The sequence below is a fragment of the Cloeon dipterum genome, chromosome X (assembly GCF_949628265.1).
Source record: "Cloeon dipterum chromosome X, ieCloDipt1.1, whole genome shotgun sequence".
Taxonomy (NCBI): domain Eukaryota; kingdom Metazoa; phylum Arthropoda; class Insecta; order Ephemeroptera; family Baetidae; genus Cloeon; species Cloeon dipterum.
The window spans coordinates 20,780,043-20,792,295 of NC_088790.1; the positions used below are offsets into that span (position 1 = coordinate 20,780,043).

General features: G+C 42.3%; 1 protein-coding gene across 7 annotated transcripts in view; it reads right to left on the bottom strand.

Moving 5' to 3' along the window:
- PlexB (plexin B) overlaps window positions 1-12,253 on the bottom strand; it is an 83,182-nt gene that overhangs the window by 10,889 nt on the left and 60,040 nt on the right. For 6 of the 7 annotated variants that reach the window (XM_065495741.1, XM_065495740.1, XM_065495736.1 and 3 more), the window contains exons 7-8: window positions 1,720-1,852; window positions 294-686 (exon numbers count right to left, since the gene is read on the bottom strand). In XM_065495741.1, the coding sequence (XP_065351813.1) occupies window positions 294-686; window positions 1,720-1,852 (526 nt within the window). The remainder of the gene's footprint in view (window positions 1-293; window positions 687-1,719; window positions 1,853-12,253) is intronic. The other variant, XM_065495738.1, reaches the window with a different exon arrangement.

The following is a 12,253-nucleotide window of genomic DNA, read 5'->3' on the forward strand; positions in this document are numbered from 1 at the left end:
TAGTGCCAATAATAATTTCCCTTCCTTACAAATGCATTTAATTTACTCTTACAACTTTGCAGAGATTTTTTTAACTTCGTTTGGCAGGGCAAGCAACATCAAACAACGCCATAAACGGATCAACACATATTTTTCTAGTCCTTCAGAAAGAGCAAAGCAAAACATAGAAACGAAGCATGAAAGAAAAACGAAATAAATGCATCAAAAAGCGCCAGAGCAGAGTAGTGTGATCTAGTCCATTCCGAGCAGAGTGAGAGAGATTAAAGGTAGAAAACCCGGCGTTTTGGAGGTACCTGTTGGAGCATAAGGAGGATGCTTACATTTTCGCCGCTGACCACGGCCCGCTGGCAGGAGGTGGTGTTGTGCGTGCACTTGTTCTCGTACACGCACCAGTTGCACGCCCACTTGGACGTGACGCACTCGCGGCACGTCGTGTGCCGGCTGCAGTCGTAGTAGGCGAAGTTGCGGCTGACGAAATCCTTGTTCGTCTCTGAGGATCGCACCGACAACAGCACCAGCACGTGGTCCTCTTCCTCGGGGATCTTGGGCCGCTTGTGCAGCGGCGGCGACCGGCACTTCAACCCGTTCGGGAGCACGTCAGCGTCGATCGGGTCTGCTTCCCCAAAGACACACCTGTACTTGGCACCGGAGTGGAGCGTCGGCAGGGTGCGAATTTTTAGTTGCACCTGAAGAGAAATGGTTGGAAATCATAAATTAAAATTGGTAAAAAAGAACAATACAGTTGAATATAATTTTCCTTCAAAAAAGAGAAAGAAGAAAGTTTGAAGAGGTTGGAAATCAATTCCAATCACAAGAAAACTATCTCTCCGTAAAAGAAATGAAATTTAACAAGTAATTCAGAATATGTTCGTTTTTGTTCTACGATTAAGTTATATAAACATCACAGAGCCCAAAGCAAACCTTCCCAAGGATTTTTTATGTAATAAAATGACTAATCGAACAATTTGGCTCCTCAAGAAGCGTCTAAAGAAACCAAAACTTTCCTACATAGAATATAACATAAAAAATTAAATTTTAAATATTAGGAATATTTTTCAAAATCAATAAAATTAACAAATAAAAAATTTCGTCTGCGGAAATACATATATTCACATAACGACAGACTATTCCAAGGGGTTTCCTCTTTAGATTTTTATGAACTTAGAAATTTCGACTCCCTTTAGACGATTCTGGAGAAATGTGGCAAAAACTTTGATCAATTTATTTCAACAAGTACCTCGGTTCCCAACATTGGCAAGTTCCGGCTCCAAAACCAACAAATGTACGCTGGAAAAGTTCCTCAAATCCGCGGGGGAGTGAAGCGTATCGGAAAATCTCACGGCGAGCAATCAAAATTAATCCGGGGCCAACTTTCAGCGCAGCAGCAAACTTCGCTAAGTTTCCGCCCGCGGAGCAAAAAGCTGCGTACGTATAAACGTCTGGCATGTATGTATACATATATCCGAACGCTCGCAAATTACCGCGCGCGGCATTGATTTATTCATTCGCGAGGCCGCTCGCAAAAAATTGCCGTTTGTCAGCTTTTGAAAATAAATGTGCTCATTTGAGACTCACGAGCGGCGTGTACCCATCCCAGAAAGATAAAATCAATGGCCGGCAACATGGCCTCACAGAACGAGTCGATCGCCGGCCGTGTGGGTATAGGGTATAGAGCAGTGAAAAGAGAGATACGCGTGCATAAAAAAGTAAATAACTTACATCAGTCATTTGATTAATAGGAATACGATCTGGGAGCACTTGCTCAAAGTCGATACACTGCTGAACCGACCCAAAGGTCAGCCACCTCGGGGAACTGTGGTCTGCTTTTTGGCATTCCCCTCTCACGGTGCACCTGCGGACAAATAGACAAAAGGGTTAGAGCTGAAGAAATAGGCAAACAAAAGCATTACGGTGAAAACACACAAAACACATTTTCACAACGCACTAGCATGTATGTAAAGTTTACACTACTTTTGTAAACAAATTTCTTTTTGCAACAATTTATAACTAACGTAAATATGTTTAATGAAGTGACAGTTTATTAAAGAGTTTAAAAATAAAATATAACTGTTCAAGGAAAGAAATTTCGATAAAAAGTTTAACGCGGATTTCTTAACTGGGAAAATAGGGTAGATAAGGTACCCAAACTTATAAATTAGAGTTTGATTGCAACAGTGAACTCAACTTTAGTACGGCACTTAGAAAACCAACACTCTTTTAAATTTCCTTGACGGCATTTTTAGCCCTTAAAATACACTTTTGGACCAGTAAAATATGCATCAACTTGAGAAAAAAGATTTAAACTGGACGACGCACAAAAGAAAAATTCATCTCTAATCACATTTCAACCAGCCCAACTCATTTACGAGAGATCCAACCTATTTGCATTTTATTTGAATAGAAAAATATGAGATCGGACTTACGATATCCGGTGTTATTATCAAAATATGGAATCAACAATAAAACAATAATTCCATTGTGCATTCGAGTAGCAGGAACAATCGGTTTTATTCAAAAGCAGACGCAATTTATAACTCAGTTAGGGAGCCGAATTTGCTCGCGGGCGTCAAATGCATAACATTAAATTGCTGTTTGCTTTCCAGCCGCGCAGCCGCTGGACGCCATTATCATAAAGTGCGGTGCATTTTAATTCTCCATGCATTATTAAACAGCAGCTGCATGCATGTGTGTCTGTGCACGCCGGTTATGCATGACCGTCGTTTTAAGCAAAGTAGCCCCGGCAGACGAGCGGAGCCGTTCTAACGTTATTAAATTCAGTGTAATAGAAACACATAATTACGGCCCCAAAGTGGCGCGGACGCTTGGACAAAGCCGGCGACTGGATTAACCAGATCGGCCATGTAACTTAATGGCTCTACAATTCGCATAGCGATGCCTGCCTTAGGTGGTCAAACACCATTTTATCAACACTCCCGCAACAATTAAGTCTTTGGTTGTGTGTTTCAAGTAATTTGAGCTGGTGTTGTAATTGACTCTTTGGCTTAAAACTAGGTTTTCATCTGAGAAATAGCAACCAAAACTCATGGCAACGTTTTCACGAATGACAGTAAACAAAAGAAGCAATTTATTCGGTTTTTCTTGATTTGGAAATTTTAATATAAATATATTATATATATAATAAAATTCACACGATTCGTGCTCATTTGATTCGTCCCATGTCCACAAAAAGCTCAGTAAGAAATATATCAGCCACACCTACGTAATAAACAATTAAATTTGAACTCATTGTCAGATAAAACTGAAACCAGCTCTTTTCAAAATGATTTCCTTCAAAAGCAAACTATTATCCTGAACTAGCATAAAAAATATGAGGAGATACTGATTTGAATTCTGGCAGTTGATCTAATATTTTCAGCAGAAAAGGAAATTCAATCAAAGATTGCGAAAATACGCAGAGCATTCTTGGATCTGAAATTCACGACATGAATATATACACTTAGAAAATAATTTTTTGAAACGATATATCAATGTTTATTCGAGTCTGCATTATTTTGAAATTGATCAATTCAATTGCAATTCAACAGACTAAATTGAAACGAAATGCTGATGTTTTGTTATTGGATCTAGAACATCTTGCAGCTTCTCCCGAGCCTGAGACTTGGCCCTTACATCATCGATTTCTAATCGTATTTCCGTGGTTGTGATTGAAATCAGTACACCGCGCGCCGGCTCGATTGTTCCAGCCCATCTGAGCATCTTGTGCCGCTCTGTGAACGCTAAGCAACCAGCTCCGCTCGAGGCTCTGTTGGAAATGGACCTCATTCAAAGGGGGCGTGCGGGGCAGGCAGGGGTATCGAACCTGGCGAGAGACGCTAAAAAGAGAGGCCAGAGTCTGCCGCTGCTGCTGCTTCTTCTTCTTGTTCCCCGCTGCGAGGAGAGGAATTTTTTATTCAATTACACGCGCAGACTCTGCCAGCCAGCACTCGAAAAAGGTTTCCCATTTAGGAGAATAATTTGCCGGAACTAAATATTAATTAACTACCTGCCATTGTTCGCCGCTTGGCGGTGGAGGTCGCATCGGGGAATCACTTCGCCCGGCTCTGCAGCCAGATTGATTAGATCGAGTTTTGAATTGGAAGCGGCAAAAAAATCGACTGCCGAGACTCAATATGGCTTTTTGTCCTTTTGTCGAGTTTGGTTATTACTTTTCCTCGCGTGATTGATGAGTTTCACTCGCGCATGAAGAAATTTTTATTTTCCCATTTCACTTCGCCAGAGTTTAATTTGCGCCTGAAATTCGTTGCGGAATCGAGCAATGAAGAACCCAAAATAGAGCTATCATATTCACGTGCAAATGCGTGGGTTGAAGTTGTTGAGTATTTGGTTTGAGGCTAAAATTAATGCGTGTGATGCGGGTTTAATTGCTGGGAGCAAAATGGAAAATGATGAATGGCGAAATTTCGCACTGAATCGGTTGTTTTCAGGAAGCCAAAATAATGTTTCACCCTAAAGATTCCCACACGAACGAACTTTGAAATTTGCGGTGGCGGAAATGAAATTTTACGTTCACGACTCGGGATATCCTGGATTTTATGGACGCACGAATTCATGTCAAACTTTTCGACACCTTTTTGTGTTCGCTTTCTTATCCGGAGAGCGCGCCGCGCGCACCGGCTGTGCGGAGTGTGCGACGCGATGAGAAATCTATTTTTCAGGCACTCTCTTCCTGCGAACTCGATCTTCCAATAAAGTTTAAGGGCTGCTGATGGAATTGGAGAACGGCTGGCCAAATCAAATGGCGAGGAACGAATAGAATTTATTCGCACATCCCCGGAGCGCAGGCTTTTGTTTCAATTAAAGTGGATGTTTGCCGAGGTGCAATAAAACTAATGCGTGCACCCCCATTCCGGCTGAAAAATTGATACTGCCGCCGGGAGGGTGAATTTGAATTTCATTAAGACGTAGGAGCTGCGCGGCGCGGAATTGATGAGGCCTATAATGATTTTTTTATGCTCGCAGGAGAAGAAGAAATTGGAATGGAGCTGCCGTTTCGCCGAGGATGATGATGGAATTCCGTTCACTCTGCTCCTTTTCAATTAGTCGAGGGTAATCGCAAAAAATATAACTTTTGCCAGTTGGAAACTTGCCGGAGCTCGCCAGTAGAGCAACTTAACTTTGCGGCTGATCTTTTTTTATCTACCCCTCGTACCCGCCGGATTGGTCAAAAGAACCGACTGCCATAAAAGTGCAAATTACGTCGGCAAAGTTTGTAATGTGGATGGAAATTGGGAGGAAATGCAAAATGCGGTGGAAATTCCGGCACAGTAAACATAGATAATGATGCCCAAAGTTCTTTTGTACCGGCAACTTCCCGCAGTTACATAAATTGCAAAGAACAAAATTCGTTTCTAGTGTTTCAAGGTACGTGCAAGAAGGAAATTTACTGCAATTGAGAATTTTTACTGAGAATTTTATCTTCAAATTTAGTTTTAAAATTTTTGGCAAGGGTATGACTCTAGTCCCATTTTTCCTGAATTATGAGCCGCAGTTCCGCACGTGTCCTTACACAGTCAAAACATAGTTGCACACAAGAAAGTGGCAAAAATACAGGCGATTTCACTCCCCTTCCGCACTCTTGATATAATAGCAACGAGTTCGGCAGTTAATAATACATTTTGCTCATGTCCCAGTTGGCACGGGAAAATATAAATGCACCTCGAGCACTCCTCTGGAGGCAGCGGGGCGCATCGCATCGGAATTCCAGCGAGCTGGCAAGGCGGGTGCTAAAGTGACTCGGCGAAAAAGCTGCGAATCAATTTTGGCAGCAACACGCACATTCTTCCAGCCATTTGGCAATTGTTGAATGTGCTGCGGCGCGCACTATACTCGCTTTTTTCACAAGGGTGACGAGATAGATACAAATCCGCCCGCGCGCGCGTCTCCATCATCCTCGACGACGAGGCAGATATCTTCCCGGAATCGGGGGACGCTTTGCAAATATCTGCACCGCGAAGAAATTGGAAATTGAAGAACAGTGCAAACAGCAGCTCGCTGGTCGGAAATAAGAACCTTGCGCAGAGGGGCGTGAACAATGGTCAAGAGGGTGAGAAGAGTCACGTAAGAATTTATTGCCTTTCAGATCTATCTAAAAACCAGGAATTTAAACTTTTATTTGCAATCTCATGACTCTGGTTCTGGTCAATAAAGACACGGAGAGAACTGGCGTAAATTACATACGAGAACGTTGATTTTTATGACGCTTTGAACTAGTCTTCATCACCAGTTGCAACACAGCACGGGAAATGGGCAATTAAAGATACTTTGCGGACTTTATTTTCAATGTTTTTTTTCCAGAGATTGGAAAAGGGACAGGTTGATTAGAACGAAAATAATTTTTGAAATCTGCCATGCGCGCGGGCTAGATAAATTTGAAAAAAATTATGTCAACTAAAACCTGATTAGTTGAACTAGATTTTAGATTACTAATTAATATGAAATGAAGAAAAACTGAAATCAGTGGAAGAGCACGTTTCGCACACCCCTCCTCCCTTTGCCCTTAGCGGACAAGGAAGTTTTCGGCCGGCTTCGTTCATTCCACTGTTCCGTGATGCTGCACTGCGCGTGTTTGTCGCTCGCCCAGCGGAAAATACACACTTACAAGTGCACACGCTATTTGCACAAGACGTTTTGTGTTGTTGCAAAGGCAAGTCGAGAGAGAGACTGACTAGCAGGCTGATTCAATTACTGGGGTAGTTGGAATAATATCGCGCGCGGTGAGCACCTTTCGTGCGAGAGCACTTCTTGTGATACACAATCAAAATATTATTTCTGCCAGCTCTTTTCCGGCATTCGTTATTTTCCGCCGCCACCGCGCTCGCGTTCCGCTCACTCGTTTGAGTTTGTTGCTGCATGGTTGGGCAGGAACACAGTTTTTAATTAATTAGCCGCTGCTTACAGTTGATCTCCCTCGGGCAATGGCACTGGAGCGACAAAGTTTTGCCGAGCTTTTCAGCAGTCGCAATGCCCATTATTTAAAAAGCAGCTCGAGTGTAAGTTGTCGAGAAAGAGTAGGTCCTTTTTCATCAGCAAATAAATGGTAGTCAATATATGCGCAAGTACTTCTTTCTGTACTTGGCCAAATAAAAGAGAAATTTGAACTTAGAAATCAATCAATTAAATTTATTTAATGCTAAGATATGACCACATTTCTAATACAATGGAGATAATTATGGAGAACAATAGAGGTAAAAATATTTACTGGAATTTTAACCGTTGCAGGAAACTAGCAGTAAAATAATAATTTAAATTTATTTACCCAAAATATATCACATTTTGTGCTAGGAAACATTCCAAAATAGTTAAATTTTTGGCACCTGATAAAAAGCAAAATAATTTACAATTTTGTATTAGAAATCGACTACCTGCGGATTTGACCTTTCACGTGACAGCCCAGTTTCGTTTGACATGATCTGAATCAGCTCATCACATAGAGCACGATATGTACCCTTTTGATTAGCCCTCTGAACCGATACATGTTACAAATCTATCGAACGGAAGCATTTTTGCCTTAAGCCCACGCATGATATCTATCAAGAGGAAAGGTCAGATCTCAGTTTCACCGCGCAGTGGTTTCAGATGGCAATGAATGATCTTCTCTTTGAAGCAGCGCACAAAACAAAAAGAACCTCGTTAATTAAGATCTTGCTGAACTAAAATCCTGGTAATGGCAACATTATTTTAGCAAATATACCTCTCGCTAACAGCTTAATCAGAACTTTGTCAACGCTCACACACGCAGACAAGTGAAGCGATGAAAGAGAGACGCGGCGCGGGGAAAGGAAATTGCGTCTGTTGGTGCTGATTCTGCTGCTGTCCGAATCAATCAGCAGGTTGATCAGTCAGCCGGCGCTTATTAAACGCGGCTGCGCGTACGATAAGTTCGTTAGCACACGCACACAGGCAGGCGAGCCGAAAAGCCTTTTGCATAATGAAAGAGACTTTAAATTAGAATCCGTCGAGGCGGAAGCGATTCGGTTGTTCCACTGCAGAAATCAGTCGATTCGGATCAGCCAGTCAGAAAGTTGGGCGGCAGGTAAACGAACCGGCGGCGTGCGTCGCCGGTTAATTTTCACTCTTATTCGCCAGCGCGCAGCCGCTTGATGAGCTTAATTTACCTTTGAACGCGCCGCTTATTATCACTCCGATTCCGGCCGAGAAAGGGTCCTTTGCCTACTTGCTCTCTGGGGGCGAATTGGCCTTGTTGGAATTTGTGCAACGCGCGCCCGACCGCAGCCGTTTATTCGCGAGGGGACGTCATTTTAGGCTCGAGGAAAAGGCAAACGCACGAATAGATGGGCGATTTCTGCATGGTGCATTGCGATTCTTAATAAAAATGGGGTTTTATCGGCGTAGAATAGAGAATGAAATTAAAATGTTAATTATGTTCAAATTTAAAGGTAACCACATAGTAACTGGATTATTTTGAATCTTTTTAAATGTACTATCCATATCCGCAAGGTAAGTCCACCCGAAATACTAACTATGCCAGTAGATTCACAACTCACATGTCGGGTAAGAATGGCAGCTGCCTTGGTTTCTAGTGCAAGATATTTATGTCACAAAGAGCAAAAGTTGGTCATAATACTAAACTGAAAAATAAATATTATTAATAAAGTGAACTTTATTAAATTAAAAAAGCAGTCAGGATTATCTGAAACAACCTGGCAGTCACTATATCTAACTTGTCTGATAGACAGAACACAAATAACGACTAGCATTAGGCTCCAATAGCAATTAGCTCAACTAAATCTGCACTCAAATCTTTGATTGGCCAACAACGAGGCACTTCCAAAGACTCAGCCCCTCGAAATGATGTCGAACTCTCAGCCTATTGCAAAAGACATTTAGGGTTTGAGGGCAGCTAGCAGTTTGACTTCCGCTCATCAGTTTATCGCGGCATCAGGTACGTGGCAAAACGCTCCCTCGTCCCCTCGGATTTCATCGGCGATGGCAAATGAAGAAAATAATTATGCCGCACCAAACCCTCTGGGGGCTGCGTGTTTGCAAAGAGGAAATTAGTAGCAATGACTGACTGCAGGGATTGGAACGAGGTGCTGCGAAATTATGCGAGAACTCAAGCAGAGCAGGCGGCACTCGCCCCGAGATCAGCGCCGCCGAAATCTAATTTCTCGTGCATGTGCTGCCAACTTGGCTATGAATTCGCCCGCCCGCCCGCCTTCTCGTCCTTATGAATATAACACTCATTGTCGGCAGGACCGCTTTTGAATTATTGAGGCAAACAAACCGCCGCCACACTCGACGTGAATGCTGTGAATGCCGAAACTTGGCGCAACAGCTCCCCTTCCTCCGCACCTTCTCGATTTAAGTTTCGCCACTGAGCGATATATTGTGTACACCGTCGGTTGTTTCTTCTCCTGTTAGCAAAATTTGACTCGGAAACTTGGCAGTTTGTTGGTGCGCGCTTCAAACTTTCGGGATAATAGATTCAAAGGCAGGTGAAACGGGAGGATCGAGTGCAACTCTATGCTGATCAATTATTTAGCTAACTGGATTAGCGTATCAATTCCCTCAGTGGTTTTGTAATCCGTTTTAATGCGGTTCAGTTAAAATTGATGCTTCAATTTTCGCAGAAATTAAGATTGAGGAGGAAGCAAATGAATCCAGCGTTAAGAAGAAAATCCAAACGCTTTTGAGTTTAATTTGACAATCCTGTTTTCTTAGCATTTTCCAAATGATAGGGTAGATTTTATCATTTTTATAATACATGCATCATGAAAATCTAGAAGATGAAATTAAGTTTTTGACCAAACCATCCCAATTTTCTGTTGCTCAAAATTTTCAGTGCATTTTACATTTAAACGAAAAGCAGTCTTCTCCCTTCACCAAAAAGCAGAATATGTTTGATGTTTTCTCTTTGATAGCGACATTTTTAGCGTTTTACAATGTAGATTTCTGACGAGCAATAATAGTTTATGGGACTCGTTTGAGTGCGATTCGAATGTTAAGCAAAGCGCTTTAATGCACGCTCAGCAAAGTGGAATGGATGCAGTGAAAAGAACGATTTTCCTGGATCTGCACGGACGCAGCCGGCTGAGAAATGGAACCGTACAAACAAAGGCAAATTGAGTATGAAACGGAATAAAAGCATGCTGTTTGTGTACACATGCAAACTTGGGCGATCACGACGGCGAGGAGGCGGCCACACACACGCGAGCTGATGCGGCACAAAAGAGCCCATTGGCAAAAAGCCGGCTCCTGTGCACGACAAGAGGCGCGTTTGTTCGCTGCGTGAGTGACGCAAATGTTAATTTGATTATGTTTTATTGCGAGGATGCCCGTATTGCTTTTTTATCGAGTGTGTGTGTCCCAAGGATGAAGCGACCAGCTTTATGTGTTTGCACAGATACGGTTGATCCACGGGTGACGTGGCCGTTTGTAATGACGGCTGGTGGAATTGAGATTTGCGAACGTTGATAACAGTCAAGCGCATTTGTTGCCCGGCGGAAGCGAGGGTAGACGCGATTTTTTTTTTGCTGGGACGCTTTTTCGGCGTCTGTTTTTGATCCAACACGCTGATTGAGAAGAGCCGAAGGCAGAATTCGCAGAAAAAATTAATTCTCAAGACGAAAAGCTGATATTGATAGAGATTTGTCTCGCTTGACCTCTCAATTTGAAGAGGAATATCAGTGCTGCTTTAAAGATCTTAGAATTTTTCGTTAAATCTTTTCTATAGTGTTTTTTAATTTTATTGTAAAAATGTCAAGAGGTTTCTGCTTATAGAAAAACGTGGTTAATTTTGCAACACAAAGAAAACTCCTGCAAAGCTGTGCACCGCATTATTCAGATCTTAATTAGAGGAACGAGATTTCAGCCGAGCCAACAAGGAAATTGTTCTTATTTTCCAGATATAATTACAAAAGCCATACTTCTTCCACTTTAAAGAATATATTTTAATTACAATTTTATACATTTTCATTTAGTGTTTATATGTTAGGAAGTATGGAGAAAAAATAGCTACATGAATCAGTAAGAAGGCAATTTTGAAGCTAAATCCGGACGTATAACTCGTTACTTTATTCAGCAGTTGCTCCTGCTCAAGTGCAACTCGATTTCGCACCTCGGCAGTTTATTTTCCAGCGCCCGAGTAACGAGCCAGTTTTGCATGCGCGAGTCTTGCTTGCTAGACGGCCGGTGCAAAGAAAGAGCACGCTTTGTTCGCAGGCTTCTGGTGCCGGGGCAAAAAGCGAGCTGGAGCCGCTTTTTGATCTGGCGGGGGCCATTGATGCGCGATAGCCCTCAATCACTCTGGCTCGCTCGCTCGCTCGCCCACTCCGGTGCCATGCAAAAACAGCATCCATTTGATTTGATGAATTCGCCATCACACGCACAACCCCAACGTCGAGCACTGCTCCTGCTGGATGGACGGATGGATGGGGCGCAGCGCTGCCAAAGCATAATATTTGCGCTCGCTCTGCCTTTTTCCTCGGCGCGCAAATTAATCGGAGGGGGCCGCTGAAATGACAGGCGCCAATCCGTTTTCGCAAACTTTGACGAGTTTCGCACGGAAAACTTTTCAATTGCTGGCTAAATTGAATGTTTTTTGAGGATGCCACAGAGAAAAGAAAAATTTTCCTCAAGCATGCAGTCTAAGTAATGTTTTTACCTTTTTTGCATGTTATACGTTCTACGCACCATTCATTTGTGCTAAATCTTGAAATTAAAAATTCCTTCAGAGGAATATGATAGTTGCCATTATAAAGTTAGAATTTATTTAATTTGGCGAATGGATCGAATGATTACTTCTGAGCTTGCTGACATTTGGAATTTGGATTCAACAATATACTTTTGGACCTGGCGAGGTTGATGCACGTCAGGGGTTCATTAAAGCCACACGTTTGTATATTTCCAATCCCTTTGGAAATCATTCTGAGAGTGAATGAAATATTTATTAGACAGCAAAGGTGATCATTGTGAGAGTGAGTGTATATTCTAGAATGAAACTAGTTTAGTAATTAAACGTCTCGGTTCAAATTCATCCCAACAATTTGCATTTTCTTTCTCTCTAGGAGGCATTTCCACGTGATTTTGTATTGCAATAAAAAAATGCTCTGAACTATGATTGTGAGAATAGCTATGCAGCAAATTTTACTATGCTCATTCATTGAAAAACGAGGGCGAATTCCTTCCTGCAGGGTCGAAATTTTAATCCGAAGCAAGAGTCTCAGTGTAAACTCGGGCATTCCATTCACCGCAGCAGTTGTACTATTCTCTC